Genomic DNA, 19,613 nt, shown 5'->3' on the forward strand with positions numbered 1-19,613 from the left:
CACTTTTCATCGATTGGGAATTCTGGAACACACTGGATTCCTTCTCAATTCGATAAAATGATCGAATCGAATGGTCGATCGTACTGCAAAATCGCTAGATGTATGGGCACCTTAAGTGATTATTCTCTAGAAAAGTGCCAATCTTTGCCACGGATCGCCACATTTACAGTATTCACCTAAAACCTAAAACATTGTTTAATTGCAGCATAAATGGTGCTATCTGTCTGGGAAACAGCTGATCACTGTCTTTATAAACGGCCACTTATGCTGGGAACACACAATGTAACTTTTAGTCCGATCAACTGGAATTGGACAATTATTTCTGACCTGTGTCTGATCGATAAAGGGATCGATTTTGCGAAGTTATAAGCAGAAAATTGATCCCTTTATCAATCGGGAACAGTTTGGGCTTGTACACACTATACAACTTCCCATCAGATTACTTGTCGATCGGATGGCATATTGCATTGTGTTCCCAGCATAACTGTTTTTATGAGTTTTAGGGCATATATTCATTGCTGCCCAACAAAGTTGCATATCATTGTGATTTGCATTTCAGTCTCATGACTAGCAAGCGCATAGAATAAAAAATAGCAACGTGCACACACAGGAATAAACATGTCCTTCTGTGCAATCGGCGCTTTCTGTGCGTGCAAACATGTACATCTGCTCTCTCAATCTCTCCTATTCAGATTTTGCCATTTTAATAAAGTTTGTTATTCAATAGGAAGCTTTTCGTTTTCATAGCAACTGTTTAGGCGTCGGGGTCACATGGCAGGAAGTTGATGCGCGCGGGGTTTATACACATGGGCTGAGATGAGAGGCTGCTGCAGTGTATAAGAACGTGCTGCTCTCTGAGTACCGGGGGTGAGTTATCTTATCAGTGCATTTCCCTGCTGTCAGGTTGTGGAGCTGTTAACACTTTATTTGCTGGCAGGAATTCTGCATACAGTGAGCTTAGTGAGGTGAGGAGTTTAAGCACTGATTCCCAATCTGAATTTTTTAATAAGCTACATGCATGTGCCCTAGGCACATGGGTTTCAGTTTCAGCTAGAACTCTCATGAGAAAAATACATACACTGAAAAAGGGCGTTCGGTTATTTGGCCACTGGGTGAAACTGCCAGTAGAATATCAATAATATTGCAGATAATTGGTAATTTCACTGGTATTCTATGCCTAACCTATCTCTCACACTGTCCCTCACCTGAACCTACTACTAACTCTAACCTTCTGCTACCTAAGCCTAACACTAGCCCCCCTCCCCACCACCATCACCTACGCCTAACGCTAAACAACCGACTTCTAATCCCCCTGCCTAGCCTAACACTATTGTTAATGTTTACTATATTGCTTGCTTTTAGTGAAAAGCACTGTATACTGTATACGTACTGCGTATCTTCTGCTTGAGCTGCATGTTCTGTTCTGAGAAATAGAGGTAGAAAGACTGCTAAAAAGGACAATGATGTCAATGGACACCTGTATACACTTGAGATTTTTGTCTGAGATGACCAGGAACCAATGTTTTGGCACAGGAAAATCTAAGGTGTGTACAGCTTAGTTCCATGAATGCTGTGGCATAAGGATGATGAAGGTGAGTAGTTTTTTTTTTTAATTGTTAACACCATGCGTGTGCAAATTATACATAAAACTAAGTAAAATCATTACATGGTTTAACCACACATAAGTGTCAGTTATTACGAAAATGTAAAGTAAAACTATATATATATATATATATATATATATATATATATATATATATATATATATATATATATATATAATTTATTTTTTATTTTTTTTCACCCTCCCTCCCCCCCCCCCCCCCCCAACTCGCGTTACATTAAGATGGGCACAGCTCCACTCAAACCACTGATGCAACCTCCCCCCATTTCTCCTAGATTGTTTATGTTTCCTTAATTAAGTCCTACTGGGCCTTGTAGCCAGATGTCCATTTTATTCTGGGTGCTGACTGCAGCTTCATTGCAGTGGCCTATTATTACTACTGGGAGGTTGCATGGCAGATTTTGAATCTGATCAATATCAAGAGGTGCATGGTGCTAAAATAATCAACATTTTCCAATTGAGTCTCCATCAGGGAAATGCCTAACTTTGGGCATACAGAATGTCCTGTCGTGTATACCTAGTTTAATTGTGATTTTGATACACATTGAGGAGCCCCACAAAAATTATTTAGGCAGTTTGCACACCTAGGCTTCAATTTACAAAGGGCTGTTCGATTAAAAAAAAAATTAGGTTGGTAAAATACTGCATTTGGTATTTTAGACTATAACCCCCCCCCCCCCCCCCCCCCCCAAATTCACAAAGATTTTCACAGGTGTGGTAGAAGTTCAGTAATTTACGATAAATGTTGCTTCGATTCACCAAGCTCTGTTTGGTATGTAGAAGTCTCACCAGTGTAGTAGGTCTCTGCAACAAGCTGTGCCGACTGGTCTGCATCAGCTGTTCCTGTGTCCTATGACAGCTGTAGAGGAAGGCTTCCTGCATCACTTTATGTGCTTACATGTCACTAGAGGTCTCTCTTCTGTGTATCGCTATAAAGATCTGTACATCAAAAGTTATGCAGCAGAAAAGCCTCTTTGAATGTCTCCTGCTCTGCCACTGTCATGTCCCATCCTCAGCGCATTGGATCAAATGGGGGGAGAAGCAGGAGGGGAAGATCTTCCTGTTGGCTCTCTGCTTCCTGCTCTCTGCTGTCTGTCAGTGCTATTGTATGTTGTTTGATAGTTTCCAAAAGATTAGAAAGGGAGATATATTCCAAACATCTCACTTGGCTTTACCACATGCTCTAATCTTTGTGAATTGACATTTACTGATAAGTGTTGAGGTATTTACCGCACAAGTCAGTAATTTACCTCACTGTAATTTCAACTTGCCATGCGGTAACAACCTTTATGAATTCACATTTCACTAAATGTTCCGTAAAATCAGCAGTTTTTGCGGTAATGCTTTGTGAGTTGAAGCCTTAGAAGTAGTAGAAATTACACATACTGTAATGGAAGTCTATGGGCTGCACAAAAATTGCATTGGTGTGCAGTGCGAGTACATTTGAAATCTGCGCCGATAGACTTGGGCACAGGATACAGCGATATATGGCTGATCCTGCTGCTGCACAAGTCCCGGCCGTTTTAAATACTATTCCCCCTCCAGACCGCCATGGATAGTGGGGGAATTAAATAATTTGGCTTCCAGCGATTGCTGGAGGCAGAATTATTGTGTTTTTTTAAGCCACCTCGGCTCCGTCTTCTGACGGAGCCGACGTTACTCACTGAGCGCTGCAATAGGAATTATTCCTATTGTAGTCTATGGAGGCGCCTGCTGCGCCCAAATCTAGCAGCGCTAAAAAGCACTGCTCCGTGCAGTGCCCAGTGTAAATGTTATGAGCATGTTAAAATTACACAGCGAATTCCTCCTTCCCATTTACTGTATGCAAATTGCATAAGATTTGATTTTGCATGCCATGTCAGGTAGTGACAAGAACAAGGTACAGAGGGTCATCAAATCCGCAGAGAAGATCAAAAGAACCTCTCTACCTTCTCTCAACCTTATTGTGAGGAAACACGGAAAGACAGCCGCCTCTGCTCAGCGTGAGGCGGCTGCTTCCGTGGAGGACATGGCGGAGAGCGGGGAAACCGCCGCGTCTGATGCGGCGGTTGCACCGCAGAGCGGTGCTGGCTTGACTGGGACTCATAGTCCCTCCAGGTTCAGAATGACGCGCGTGCGCGCGGAGAGGCAGAACCTATATGGCAGCCAGAAAAAGGTCAGCTGACCTGGTCGGTCAGCTGACAACCCTGCTTCTTCTCATTGGTCCAGCACTCAGGGAGGTGCTGGAGAGTGTCTGTGTATATATATTGCCGGCTGTTCAGTTGCTGGTTGTCTGGCGTTGCGATCACAACGTGGTAGCACTCAGACCTGAGTCAGATCCGAAAGTGTGCCTGGACCAGCTGGAGCTGTAATCCTACACTTAGCTAGATTCTATTTGATAGTCTAAAGTACTAGTTTGATTGTGATTATCTGTTATGACCCTTTGCTTGCCTGACTACTCTTCTGAACTCTGATTCTGTACCTTGCCATTCTGATACTCTGTTGTCGAACCCCGGCTCGTCCTTAGACCCTGCATCTGCCTCCTGATTCTGTACCTCGATATTTCTGATACCCTGTTGTCGCACCCTGCCTGTACTTTAGACTCCGCCTCTGCCTTCTGAATCTGTACCTTATCTGTCCGTGTGTTTTCGACCTGGCTTGTCCGACCTTGAGAACCGACCTTACTGTTAGAGGCGGTTCCCAGTCCTGGTAGTAGCACTCCCACTTGAGTGTCACTCTCGTTTTGTCGTTCCTTCTCTCAGCCTGACTCCTCCTCCCGGGAGAGTCCAGAAGGAATTGTGCAGTACTCCTCACTGCACTGAGGCCTATTCCTCTGAATTTTACTGTTTGCACCAAACACCCTTTCTATACTCAGGTGTCCAGAGGTTAGCTTATATATCTGATTATCGGTGATACTGCAGATCACCTATAATCTGGTATATATCTGTATTCCCTGTGATACTGCAGATCACCGGTAATCAGATCCTCTCTCTGTTACACCGATCGTTACACTTATCTACTCCTCCAGACTGCGATCCAGGGCCGTAAGAAATTGCTAACGACCCCTCCCACCCTGGCAACCGCTACCTCAAACTACTACTATCTGGTCGCCGATTCAGGGACATTGCCAGTAGGACCTCCAGGCACAGGAACCCTTTCTTCCACCAAGCTGTCCTGGCCCTCAACACAAGTGACCCCCCCACATAGCAAGCGCTGGTAGTGCAATATCTGTTCTTTCATGTAACCATGTTTTTTTCTTCAAGCAATATGTGTACTCTCATGTACCTGTGTATGTCATTATGTACCTATGTATGTGTATCTCTGAGCTGCCTGTGCCAAAATGAATTTCTTGTACACCTCTGTGTACTTGGCGAATAAACACAATTCTGATGCTTTCACATGGGAAATTAAAAACACATGGAAGGGTTGACAGGTTGACATTTGTTCCCTTTTTTTTTTTTTTTTTTTTTTTTAAGCCAAAAGTGGTTATATATACAGTGGAGGAAATAATTATTTGACCCCTCACTGATTTTGTAAGTTTGTCCAATGACAAAGAAATGAAAAGTCTCTCAGAACAGTATCATTTCAATGGTAGGTTTAGTTTAACAGTGGCAGATAGCACATCAAAAGGAAAATCGAAAAAATAACCTTAAATAAAAGATAGCAACTGATTTGCATTTCATTGAGTGAAATAAGTTTTTGAACCCCTACCAACCATTAAGAGTTCTGGCTCCCACAGAGTGGTTAGACACTTCTACTCAATTAGTCACCCTCATTAAGGACACCTGTCTTAACTAGTCACCTGTATAAAAGACACCTGTCCACAGAATCAATCAATCAAGCAGACTCCAAACTCTCCAACATGGGAAAGACCAAAGAGCTGTCCAAAGATGTCAGAGACAAAATTGTAGACCTGCACAAGGCTGGAATGGGCTACAAAACCATTAGCAAGAAGCTGGGAGAGAAGGTGACAACTGTTGGTGCGATTGTTCGAAAATGGAAGGAGCACAAAATGACCATCAATTGACCTCGCTCTGGGGCTCCACGCAAGATCTCACCTCGTGGGATGTCAATGGTTCTGAGAAAGGTGAAAAAGCATCCTAGAACTACACGGGAGGAGTTAGTGAATGACCTCAAATTAGCAGGGACCACAGTCACCAAGAAAACCATTGGAAACACATTACACCGCAATGGATTAAAATCCTGCAGGGCTCGCAAGGTCCCCCTGCTCAAGAAGGCACATGTGCAGGCCCGTCTGAAGTTTGCCAATGAACACCTGAATGATTCTGTGAGTGACTGGGAGAAGGTGCTGTGGTCTGATGAGACCAAAATAGAGCTCTTTGGCATTAACTCAACTCGCTGTGTTTGGAGGAAGAAAAATGCTGCCTATGGCCCCCAAAACACCGTCCCCACCGTCAAGCATGGGGGTGGAAACATTTTGCTTTGGGGGTGTTTTTCTGCTAAGGGCACTGGACAACTTAATCGCATTAACGGGAAAATGGACGGAGCCATGTATCGTGAAATCCTGAACGACAACCTCCTTCCCTCTGCCAGGAAACTGAAAATGGGTCGTGGATGAGTGTTCCAGCACGACAATGACCCAAAACATACAGCAAAGGCAACAAAGGAGTGGCTCAAGAAGAAGCACATTAAGGTCATGGAGTGGCCTAGTCAGTCTCCGGACCTTAATCCAATAGAAAACCTATGGAGGGAGCTCAAGCTCAGAGTTGCACAGAGACAGCCTCGAAACCTTAGGGATTTAGAGATGATCTGCAAAGAGGAGTGGACCAACATTCCTCTTAAAATGTGTGCAAACTTGATCATCAATTACAAGAAACGTTTGACCTCTGTGCTTGCAAACAAGGATTTTTCCACTAAGTATTAAGTCTTTTATTGTTAGAGGGTTCAAAAACTTATTTCACTCAATGAAATACAAATCAGTTGCTATCTTTTATTTAAGGTTATTTTTTCGATTTTCCTTTTGATGTGCTATCTGCCTCTGTTAAAATAAACCTACCATTGAAATGATACTGTTCTGAGACTTTTCATTTCTTTGTCATTGGACAAACTTACAAAATCAGTGAGGGGTCAAATAATTATTCCCTCCACTGTGTATATGTATGTATGTATGTATGTGTGTGTGTGTGTGTGTGTGTGTGTGTGTGTGTGTGTGTATGTATATATATATATATATATATATATATATATATATATATATATATATATATATATATATATATATATATATATATATATATATATATATATATATATATATATAATTTTATTTATTATTATTTTTAAATAATTTTTCAAGACCTTAGTCCTGTCTAGTATGACAAATCAGTGGGGAGGAGAGCTCTACCTGTTCTCCTTGTTTCCTTGTTACATTATTAGCAATGTATGCGAAGTCTATTGACGTGTCCAGTGAATCGCACATCATAGGAAGCACTAGTTCTCTTCTGGTCGTCATAAAGCAATAAAAGATGAAAGCAAAAGGCCGATGTTTGGAGAAAACATATTGTTTTAGCTATAGAAACATCAAAGAGTGGAAGAAATGCTGAGTGCGTTTGAGTGCTTCATTGTCAACCTATACATTGATTGTTTACACTAATGCAACAGAATGCTGTTATTAGAATTCTCAGATGCATGGAAATCACTAAGAGCGTGGATAAAGGCTTGAGTTCTACAAGCTTTTGTTTATGGTGGTAACTAATATGAAGTGGAAATGTAATCTGTATGTAGTAGGTCCAGACATTGGATCTTATGTATCAGTGTATGTGAAAGATGGGCTATTGTTGTTATAAGAAAGTGATTGTTCCTTCATGGCTATAGTAAAGTACAATGCAGAAACTGATTGTCATGGGAACAAGAAAAGTATTTTCTTCATGTTCTGAACAACCAGGCCCTGTAGTACGAAGGCAGTCTGGTCATTACATAAGACATGAAGGCTTGTACCGGTATGCATAGGCCTAGTGTGAGGATCCACACATCAGACCTGTACATTACTACAGAGTTATACTATAGTGCCCATTTGTAGCTGAGCTAGAAGTTGAGGATAAATATATCATTTTTGTACATCAACATAAAAAGGTTCTTTGAAAGCAAATATGAAGCGCAAACAAAAAACCCAAAACTTATATCATGGATGGTATGTGTAGTACTGATAACAAATAGAACATTAGTAGAAAAGAGAAGTCTCATATTTTTATTTTCAGTTTTTAACCTTGCATCATTCTGTCATATTTGTAGTTTTAAAACCACACTCCTTTTATATAAAGGTAGAAATAATGACCCTTTGAACTTTCCTACAGTAAAATATTGTAATACAAACTGTATTCTACCCAGCGGGTTGAAGAGCTCAGAGAGGCTCTTTTGCATGATTACTGAAGGTTTTTTTTTAACTATTATTGTACTGGAAAACATGAGACTTTTTTCTTTGCTACTAATGTTCTATTTCTTAGCTGTACTGCACATACAATTCATTATCTAATAAGTTTGTTTTTACTTCAGGTTTGCTAAATTATGGCAAGTTTCAACACCCACTTCTTAGGGCCTATTTCTACCTATTTCCACTGTGTCTGAATCGGATGTGGCACCAGTGCTGCTGCAAAGCTGCAGTCGAATTGCTAAAGCCATGCCCAACTATAAAGGTTGGATGCGTGCTATGAAGGAAAACTGCAGCATGCTGTATAGAATCACAGCAGCATGCGTTTCGGGGGGGGGGAGGGGGTTGGGGGTCTGGCATGCTATTGACGGAATAGGCAGCTTTTCCATGTGCAACTTGGATGTGGGGATCGGAGAAATACAGTGTATTCTGCAGTAGTGGAAACAGGCCGTTGCATCTTTGGACAAATCCGTCAGTTAGATGCCAATACTTTGAGCTTGCTACATAGGGCTTATTTATTGACAATAAATATATCATTTTGGTTGTTTCACGATTAACTGGTAAACACTAGTCAAGCGTATGGGACCTCTGAAAAGCTTGCAGTTGGCAGTGTGAGCAATCTCTATGCACTCACCCAGTGCTAATTGCTACTATTTCTTAATAGAATGAGAGAGAAAGATATCCTCATGTTCTCTAATTGGTCAGTGATACATAAGTAAGAGGTCCCAGAACCCTCCCCCCCCCCCCCCCCCAAACATTCGAGGTGGCAGCTCCTCCCCATTGCTCCCGGGCCAGCTGCTGTGCTGACTGTCTGTGTGCCACAATTGGGCACAGTCCTTCTCTTTCTCCCTCCGTAAACATAGAGCGGGCGACAGGAGAGGCAGAAGCGCGTCTCCTCACTCACAGCACTTCCAGTTTTAGCCTGGCACCCCCGTAGGAAGAAGCCACCTAAATCATGTACAGTGGTGGGCAGGAAAATCCTAGGAAAAAAACAACCAGGACCAGTACTCACAAATGTGGGTTGCAAGAACAGCAACCATCAATTGTGCCTGAGAAGGATACCGCCTACAAACGGGTACAGGTCTCACTCTGCAAAAGAAACTTGGGGCCCGGGAAGGACCCCTCTGGAAGGGGCGTGATAACACACGGTTGAGAGTAAAAAAAAGCTGAATATTAAAACAACTTGAGGTGGCTTACCTCAGACAAGAATTCACTTATGGTACGGTAAGAAAAAATAATTTATTGAGCACAAGGCAAGTCGTGAGACCCAACTAACTTCATCAGGTCAATCACTGTACCGGGGAAGATACACATCTAGTAGAGAGACGCCTTTCTGCTAGATATGTATCTTCACCAAGCACAGTGATTTCTTGTCTGAGGTAAGCCACTTCAAGTTGTTTTTATATTCAGCTTTTTTTATACTCTAGGGCGCCTCTCCACCGTGTGTTGACCTAAATTATGTGATTGAGGCTGCTTCATACAAGATCTGCCACCGGGCATAATGCTGGCCATACCCTACACCAGTGGTGTCTAGGCGACCCATCTGTTTGCTGTGACAAACCCCCTCCTCTTACTACTTCTGCTAGGCCCACCTCTTTCTCTGTGCTCCGGAAGCCAGGACGTTCCTGCCCCACCCCCTCTAGGCCAAGACTCCCGGGAGCGTTGTCCTCCATGTCCACAAAGTTGGAGAGTACTGCCCTGCTACGTGGCTAGATGCTTGACTTATACAGAATAAACCTCAATTAAAAATTAGGATTTTGATTGCCTAATTTCAGTAGTTTTATCAAATAACTGATGTTAAAAAAAAAATTTTTTTTTTTTTTAACCAGTTGCAAGGGCGATTACCACTCATATAGCTTATACAACAGCATTAGGAAAAAAACTAGCGGGGTTTGTAATTTAATCAGTTTTGATAATTTTTTTTTTTTCTTAAATCCGATCAGAATCCAGTTCTGCAAAAAAGTAAAATCATCATTGCGGTATTTCTAATCTATATTTGAGTTGTTAACTCCTTTACGGCATTGGGTGTTCATCACATAGTGTGTGGCCAATTTATTGAGGCCACTGTGTAGGGCTGTAGGGGGGGGGGGATTTAAATTCTGCCCCCACCAAGACTACAATATATTTGTAAAATGTTACCCTCCTTCTTACCTGGGCGGAGGGCGTTCATCGCCTGAGACAGGGCGAGAGAGAAATTCTCACCTACTTGGACAGAGATGAAAGCAAAGAAGAGTTTTTAAATGAAATTAATATTTTTAGCTTTTATATACAGTAAACTGAAAAATAGAATTTGCACTTCCATGTTTCATTTGGTTTTTATATAGACAAATGTCTTCTGTTCTAGGAATGTTGAGTGATGGCACTTTGCTTACACTTTGATGAAGAGGGGGCAGTTTACACACGATGGAGGTTTTTCTACCATCAGTCGCAGAGGAACTTCTGCGTGAGATAAAGCGTTCTTACCAGGAGACCTCACAAAGTAAGTGACATTGAGTTTCCGTGTGTGCAATGCGGGGTGTGGCTGTCATGCTGGTTTCACACTTTCTCTTCACTCAACTGATGAAATGAGAAATATTTTTTTTAACTTTCTCACTGGGGAAAACAACAGTTAATGAGGTGTGAAAAAAAGTGGTTACTGGCTTGTATACAAGTGTGTTAATTAGGTCAATCTGAAGTTGTACCTGTATGATTCTGTGTGGGCAATTTAATTACTAAAGGAGGCTTGAAGCAAAGAGTGGATAAAGAGGAACTCTACCCTCTTAAGCCCCATCTACACGGGGAGATGTTGTGGCGATCCGGCGGCTCGGTTAGCCGCCGGATCGCCTCTTCTGAGTCCCGCGCGTGCGCCGCATTCGATTCCCCGCTTGTCCCCGCCGGCGCTGCTTATCTTCCGCTCAATTCCCTGCCATTGTCCCCTCGCGGGGAGCGAGCAGGGAATCGCCGGAAGCCAGATCCGTCCTGTCGGATCTTATCAATCGAGCCGCATCAGCGGCTCGATTGATAAGGAACATCGCGGCCGCATCTACGCGTGTAGATGCGGCTTAAGTCTTGTTGCTTAGGGTGCTCATACATTATTTGATTTTGTGAGTCGATCAACCACCTGATCTGATAATTTTATCAGAATGAAGGAGAACTAGTACCGCAACATAGCGATCCGATTTGATCTGCCCGAAATTGGTCAAAAGGATCCATGGGGAATGATAGAAAATCTCGATCCCAGGGCTCAATCGGGAGTGGCATTGGTTAAGGTATTCAATATCGTGACGACCGATGGACCCCTGGCCCTGAGTGTATATGTGTGTGACCCCTGCCCATTTTCAGTGTAGAAGACTCTCACTTGTCGCACCAGCACCACTCCTGACCTTCTCTGGTGTCCAGTGTCACGGGGTGCCTGTACCACGTGGCACTTGGACATGAAGCAGCATCATTACATACACCATTGTCATGTGGTTCAGGCATTTGAGTTGATGCCGGATTTCTGGAAAGGCCTTAAAGGACTTACGAGACCAGGACGGTAAAAAAAGTGAAATACCTATTTCGTTTTATGATCCTTAGGGGACGCCATCTGCATCCCCCTTTTCATTCCACCGCATTTGTATAGCAATTGCCAGGCTCGTGGAGGGGTCCCGACCCGATCCCTCGAGTCGTCCTCAGCTTCCCCACTGGAGATGGCCGCCAGGTCCGGGCGTGGCTGCGCAGTTCTCACAACCGCAAGTGCGGCGGCGCAGCTCTAAGTCCTCCTCCAGCTCCGACCTCATTCATGGCAGTCTCGAGTACATAAAGCACACGAGACTGCCGGGAATGAGGTCGGAACTGGAGGAGGACTTAGAGCTGCGCAGCCGCACTTGCAGCTGTTAGAACTGCGCAGCCACGGCCGGACCTGGCGGCCATCTTCAGTGGGGAAGCTGAGGACGACCCGAGGGATCGGGTCGGGACCCCTCCATGAGCCTGGCAATTGCTATACAAACACGGCGGAATGAAAGGAGGGATGCAGATGGCGTCCCCTAAGGATCATAAAACAAAATAGTTATTCATTTTTTTTTTTTTTTTTTTTTTTTACCGTGCTGGCCTCGTAAGTCCTTTTAAAGACCCAGGGCCTTGGGTATCTGCATCCTAAGCGGGTGGCTGGACATGGAAGAAGGGTAGCTGCATATGGAGGAGTAAGCTGTAAATTGAAAAGAAAGGCTGCAAATGGGGAGAAATATACATAGAAGAGGGGTGCTGCTGCCCAAGAGAGCCCTGCATGAAGGAGAGAGGCTGCTGTGTATGGATAACTTGGAAGAGGGGAGCCGTGCTGCACATGGAGGGGAAGCAGCAAGAAACTTGGCCTGGGGCACTTAAAGGGGAACTTCAGCATAAACGAACATACTGTCATTAAGTGACATTAACTATGTAAATTAAAATAGGTAATATAATGTCTCATCCACCCTGTCTTTAAAGAACAGGCAACTGTTTGTGATGCTGTGAAACTGTTAACCACTTGAGGACCTAGGGCTTTACCCCCCTTAAAGGGAAGGTTCAGGGAACTCTTGAAAAAAATAAAAAATCCCTATCCACTTACCTGGGGCTTCCTCCAGCCCGTGGCAGGCAGGAGGTGCCCTCGCCGCCGCTCCAGAGGCTTCCGGTCGTCTTCGGTGGCCGACTCGACCTGGCCAGGCCGGCTGCCAGATTGGGCTCTTCTGCGCTCCATGGCCGGGCTCTTCTGCGTCCCACGCCGGCGCGCTGACGTCATCGGACGTCCTCCGGGCTGTACTGCGCAGGCGCAGAACTACTGCGCCTGCGCAGTACAGCCCGGAGGACGTCCGATGACGTCAGCGCGCCCGCGTGGGACGCAGAAGAGCCCGGCCATGGAGCGCAGAAGAGCCCGACCTGGCAGCCGGCCTGGCCAGGTCGGGTCGGCCACCGAAGACGACCGGAAGCCTCTGGAGCGGCGGCAAGGGCACCTCCTGCCTGCCACGGGCTGGAGGAAGCCCCAGGTAAGTGGATAGGGATTTTTATTTTTTTCAAGGTTTCCCTGGACCTTCACTTTAAGGACCGGCCACTTTTTTTCCATTCAGACCACTGCAGCTTTCACGGTTTATTGCTCGCTCATACAACCTACCACCTAAATGAATTTTGGCTCCTTTTCTTCTCACTAATAAAGCTTTCTTTTGGTGCTATTTGATTGCTCCTGCGATTTTTACTTTTTATTATATTCATCAAAAAAGACATGAATTTTGGCAAAAAAATGATTTTTTTTAACTTCCTGTGCTGACATTTTTCAAATAAAGTAAAATTTCTGTATACATGCAGCGCGAAAAATGTGGACAAACATGTTTTTGATAAAAAAAAAACCCATTCAGTGTATATTTATTGGTTTGGGTAAAAGTTATAGCGTTTACAAACTATGGTGCAAAAAGTGAATTTTCCCATTTTCAAGCATCTATGACTTTTCTGACCACCTGTCATGTTTCATGAGGGGCTAGAATTCCAGGATAGTATAAATACCCCCCAAATGACCCCATTTTGAAAAGAAGACATCCCAAAGTATTCACTAAGAGGCATAGTGAGTTCATAGAAGATATTATTTTTTTGTCACAAGTAATCGGAAAATGACACTTTGTGACAAAAAAAAAAAAAAAGTTTCCATTTCTTCTAACTTGCGACAAAATAAAATGAAATCTGCCACGGACTCATCATGCCCCTCTCTGAATACCTTGAAGTGTCTACTTTCCAAAATGGGGTCATTTGTGGGGTGTGTTTACTGTCCTCGCATTTTGGGGGGTGCTAATTTGTAAGCACCCCTGTAAAGCCTAAAGGTGCTCATTAGACTTTGGGCCCCTTAGCGCAGTTAGGCTGCAAAAAAGTGCCACACATGTGGTATTGCCGTACTCGGTAGAAGTAGTATAATGTGTTTTGGGGTGTATTTTTACACATACCCATGCTGGGTGGGAGAAATATCTCTGTAAGTGACAATTTTTTAATTTTTTTTACACACAATTGTCCATTTACAGAGATCTTTCTCCCACTCAGCATGGGTATGTGTAAAAATACACCCCAAAACACATTATACTACTTCTCCCGAGTACGGCAATAGCACATGTGTGGCACTTTTTTGCACCCTAACTGCGCTAAGGGGCCCAAAGTCCAATGAGTACCTTTAGGATTTCACAGGTCATTTTGCGACATTTGGTTTCAAGACTACTCCTCACGGTTTAGGGCCCCTAAAATGCCAGGGCAGTATAGGAACCCCACAAATGACCCCATTTTAGAAAGAAGACACCCCAAGGTATTCCGTTAGGAGTACGGTGTGTTCATAGAAGATTTTATTTTTTGTCACAAGTTAGCGGAAAATGACACTTTGTAAAAAAAACCTATAAAAAACAATTTCCGCTAACTTGTGACAAAAAATAAAATCTTCTATGAACTCACCGTGCACCTCACATAATACTTTAGGGTGTCCTCTTTCCAAAATGGGGTCATTTGTGGAGTCTGTCCTGGCATTTTAGGGTCTCTGCAATCATTACATGTATGGCCAGTATTAGGAGTTTCTGCTATACTCCTTATATTGGGTATACGGGTGATGCACTCTGGGCTGAAAGGAAAAATGAACAGCAAACATACCTTGCTCCACATCAATGGCAGATCTTCCTCCACATTAATGGCAGTGATAACCTCAGGAGAGAGACACCCCGTGCCACCCTGCACTCAGGGTGAGCCACCAACTTATGTGACTGGGCCTCAGAACTTTAGTATACAGCATTATGCCTGTAGGATACAGCAATATGCCTGCCAATAGAGATGACTCTGTGTGGCATTAAAGCATCATCATTGGCCCAAAGTAAATCACATATAAACCGGGGGTGTCCACACTCAAGGGAAATTCAAACATGCCGTCTTATATCGCCAACCAAGGACGGATCAGCAATATCAAGCATGGAAACCGATCCTTCTTCCGACTTTTATGCTTACCCGTTTGGTTTTCAAGCTTACCTCTCCTCTCCCTGCGACAATGTGCGAAAGACCACTGAGTGTGTGCCTACTCCTGTGTCTGGAGTTCCCTAGGTTCTAATAGTGTACCTGCTCGTGGTACCTCTCAAAACACTCCCCTATGCATAGGCCAGGCTGGTCAGGACATTTGGGACAAAAATAAACGGTGTCAGTCCTTCTTCCAGCCCTGCTACAGACACGACAACGTTTTCTTCGGATGCGTTGACCTGGGGCACACGGAAGCTGATAGGCGTAATGCCTTCCTTGCAGTAGGGTAGTTGCATCTGGGGGGGGGGCGGGGGGGCCTGGCACCTCCTGGATACAGGATGTCCAGAACGATCTGTTCCTGAAATTGAAGGAAAGATCCAGTTCTCCCAGCCTTACTGTAGAGAACAAAGCTGTTGTAAACTGCCAATTGAATCAGATAAAAAGAAACTTTCTTATACCAGCGTCTTGTTTTCCAGGTAACTAAATAGGGCGCTAACCTCTGGTCATTGAAGTCCACCCCTCCCATGTTGACATTATATTCGTGGACGACAAGGGGCTTTTCAATGACCGCAGTTGCCCGTTGAATTTGGACTCGTGTCTGTGTGAATGGTGGACAGAAAGTAAACGTCCCTTTTGTCCCTCCATTTCACCGCGAGCAGGTCTTCAGTATGCAAGGCGGCCCTCTGCCCCCGTTCAAGTCTGGTGGTAACGAGCCGTTGGGGGAAGCCCTGGCGACTAGGCCGCGCAGTGCCACAGCATCGGATTCCTTCTAACTTTAAGTGCTGAAAGAGGGCTGTTATAAACTGTTCTAATTCACCTTTTTTCCGGCACCAGCAAACTCCTCCTTAAAGCGGTTTAACACCCAGCATTACAACTTTGCTTTAAAAGATTGCTTACAGCTTACAAACTATTATGCCAGATTTTTTTTTAAGCAGAAATTCACTGAATGGGTTAAACATGACATTTAAGGGCCTGTACACACTGAAAAACGCAAGCAAAATCGCAAGCGCATGCGTTTTTAAAGTGCATGTAGTTTTAAAAACGCATGCGCTTTTGCCTGCGTTTTTTGTGCTTTTGCGTTTTTCTTGTAATTGCTGATTGGCTAAAGAATCCTTTGTTTTTTTTCTAGTTTACATTTCAACAGGAATCAGGAGATTGCAGAGTCTTCTGGGATACTGACTTCTGAAAAACGCAGGCAAAAACGCAAGCGCATGCGTTTTTAATGCGTTTTTTATGCGCTGCGCTTAAAAAAGCGCAGCAGGCACTGCGACTGCGTTTTTCTAAAAACGCATCGCACCAGTGTGTACAAGTCATCACGATTTTCATTATTTTTCAAAAGACCTTGCGTTTTTAAAAACGCATGCGTTTTTAAAAACGCAACGCAAGCGCAGCAGTGTGTACAGGCCCTTAAGTGTTGGATTTAACTAGGAATCGCATCCGTTCTTATCTGTAGTTACAAATGTATCTTTATTTGGAATACAAATAGACCTTTGAAAAGCCTGCTGGGGAAGCCCTCTTTGTTCTCTCAGAGCAGTGTTTGTTTGTTACATTGTAGATAGATACATTTGTAACTAAACAAGCAAGCACGAGGAGCATTTCTAGCTAAATGCAGCACTAAAATGTCATGTTTAAATCATTCAGTGAATTTCTGCTAAAAAAAAAATCTGGCATAATAGTTTATAAGCTGTAAGCAATCTTTTAAAGCAAAGTTGAAATGCTGGGTGTTAGACCACTTTAAGAGTTTGCAAACACAATCACACAGCAAGCAGGAGATAGACTTTCTCAGGCTTCTTCAATGTTTACGTTATTTATTCAAGTAACAGAAATACAGATAGATACAGTTTATCATCTCCTGGCAAAGCAGACTTCCATGTTGCGTTACAGCTGCGTGAGTACCTTCCTGCTGAAAGTACCCAGGTCTTCTTGTATCTACTCTATGTTACATCTAGACTACCTATGTACAGCATACATTATATCAGATTACAGAAAGGAAGAACATACTTAGAAGTCCCAGTCAGACTTGCGAGCTATTGCGAAAGTAAAGAGCAGAATGAGCTCCCCATCGCTCACTCCGGGTTTAATACCGACTAGGAAAGAGTTAAATATGACATCATCTTCGCCATCCCCTATATCAGTCTATTGGTGGACCCACTTGTGGTGTCACCATACACACCTACTCGATTAATAATCAATGAGGCATTTGACCTACATGCAGGAATGTGGATGTTTACCAAAACATGGCTGATGTTTATTGTTCTAGTGATGGTACATGCCCAGGTCAGGGAGACCTGCGGCCTTGTACTAGAACAGCTTCTTGGTATGTTCTAGTTCTGCTGACAGAACTGCAGATTTTCTCTCTCTCAGAGAAAATCCCCCTAAAGGGCCGATCTGCACTCCAAGCCTTTTTGACTAACTCAGTCCAAATAACTGAGGCCTACTTAAATTATAACAATCCCCCCTAAAAAGGCTTGATCCGCAGATCCCCACTTCTGAACCTAACCGTACCTGGATTCTTTCCTTTATGTTTCACTTTTCGATGTTCGTGCTCACACAACTTCTCTGCTCTAGGCGGTTACCCCTGGAAGAGAGAGAGCAAGACCTCTTGGTCTTCCTGTAACCAGGCTCTCTGGGGAGGCCCTACTTCTAAGTCCCTCTATACCACATGCTCAGCATTTGTGTCACTTACGTATCACTCACAAACTTGCATGACCACAGAAAAGTGAAACTCGTTTGTTTGTTACTCAATGGAGCAGTGCCAGGTGCCTTCTAAAAAAGCGCCTTTATACAATCAGCTCCATCACAGGTACTACTAAACCTATACCCGTAACCCTGTATATCCCTTAAGTTGAAAATATCGGTTCATGAGATTATTTATGAGGCACCAATCTCTGGACCAGGTTAATTTGTTTTACGTAATTTTAACACGCAACCTCACCTGGATAATGATGCCTAACGTTGTCATCCCCATCCAGACGACCAGTGGGTGTAGAAAGAACTTTGGAACTGCAGAGGCCCAGTCCGAGTGTCCCTGGAACATCACCGGAACCTTTGTTCACCAGGTCAGACTGGCACTCACCTGCTCATTTTTGTGTTCTACCTCGTTAAGATCACCTGTATCATGGTGAAATCTTACCTCTAACTTAGTGTACTGTCTGTTCAACCTTTGTAACAAAATGTGGTCGTCTTGGATCAAACCCTGTTCCCCTTTGTCCCATGTCGTGTTCTCTTTCAGGACGGGAACTACCCGTGAAACTTTGCACTTTAGAGTTCTCTTAACAATTTGAGAAATAACGTCATCCAACCTGGATGACTGGATCCATATGGGATCTCCGCTCCCCCAATATGTTCCCCTTGGAAAATCCCCCTTATCGGAACAATTATGAGAATATACCTTGAATGTATCATTAGACCTTATGTTAAAAAACCAAACCTTTCCTTCAGCCACCGGAACTATCGGTTGGGCTTCAGGGTGGATCTTTTGAATGGTAGCCTCGCATTCTGCGTTATTGAGCCCGCAGGCTTCTTCACTAAATTTGACTTGCCCCGGCCAACGCAGGTACTTCTGCAAGAATTGCCCGCATGAGGACAACTCTACTTGTTTCACCTCCCCGTCTAGCACCAAAAAAGGTTGACCTCTCAGGTCCTGGTGTAAGACACGGGTTGAGGTGGGAACTAAGGAAGTGGCGGTGCCTAAAGAAATGTTGCACCGTTTCCATTTGTTCACCCAAACATCTCGAAGCTGCCATGCAAAAGATTCTTCTCCAAAAAAATCGATATACCTCCCCTTGTCCAATCTCAGTTGCACAGGATCTTTAAGCATCTCCCTGACAAAATATGCCCCCAACTGTCCTGATTGGACCTCTTCCCCCCTTATGTCCTGAGGCACAATATGTACCTGAGGTCGGGAAGACTGTACTCTCTGCAATCTTTCAATTAAGAGTACCTCTTCACTTACCCAACTAGCATGAGGATAAGTGGCTGCATATGGACTGTGTAATATCGTCCCCTGTGGTGACCCGTGTGGTGTGAATGGGGTTCCCTGTGTTGGCTTTCCCTCCCCCGGGACCGCTCTCCCCACCCTCTTTGTCACCTGGAAATGTGGCTTGATCTCGATTTTTACTTCGTGTTTCGAGAACCACCAACCCTCGGCTTTCCAGCCTTTACGTGTGTATAGTTGTTTCAGAGGCACTCTCTGTTGGTAGCTCCAGAGTGTGATGTTGTCCCCTGCGTCTCTCTGGTATGAGAATTGACGCCTCCTGCTCGTTCCTCTCCAATCTGGAACCATCTCACTCTGCATAACCAAGACAAGGTACCCCTGAATCACACACTCCACCTTTTGCATGTACCCATTGTACTGCAATGTACCTTTTAACAAACCTTTTGGATCGGTGTATCGAGTCTGGGAGTGTGACCTTCAATAGCAGATTTACACTGCCTTTCCAGTCACCCTGCCAGCACACCTGACCTTTCAGACCTTTCACCCACATTGTGCCATGAAATTTGTTTTCTCCTGGCACAAGTGCTCTTTTCCTCCATCCCTGCTTGGTCCATCTGTGCCAAGCGGAGGGAGGTGTGAAAGGATCAGTACCTTTGTCACCCAACATTAACATGCTTGGGCCTTGTATTCTCATTAACCCTTTATTATTCATGAGAATGTCCTCTCTT

The 19,613-nt window shown here is 44.0% G+C and overlaps 1 protein-coding gene across 2 annotated transcripts in view; it reads left to right on the forward strand.

Annotated features, from left to right (window-relative positions):
• Positions 1-775: 775 nt before the first annotated feature.
• Positions 776-19,613, forward strand: part of ZSWIM7 (zinc finger SWIM-type containing 7) — a 155,531-nt gene continuing 136,693 nt past the window's right edge. For both annotated transcript variants that reach the window (XR_011025938.1, XM_068266009.1), the window contains exons 1-2: positions 776-867; positions 10,336-10,470. Coding sequence is in view for 1 of the 2 variants with exons in the window: in XM_068266009.1 (XP_068122110.1) it covers positions 10,395-10,470 (76 nt within the window). In the remaining variant the exon portion in view is untranslated. The remainder of the gene's footprint in view (positions 868-10,335; positions 10,471-19,613) is intronic.

Source organism: Hyperolius riggenbachi, chromosome 2 (assembly GCF_040937935.1).
Source record: "Hyperolius riggenbachi isolate aHypRig1 chromosome 2, aHypRig1.pri, whole genome shotgun sequence".
Classification (NCBI taxonomy): domain Eukaryota; kingdom Metazoa; phylum Chordata; class Amphibia; order Anura; family Hyperoliidae; genus Hyperolius; species Hyperolius riggenbachi.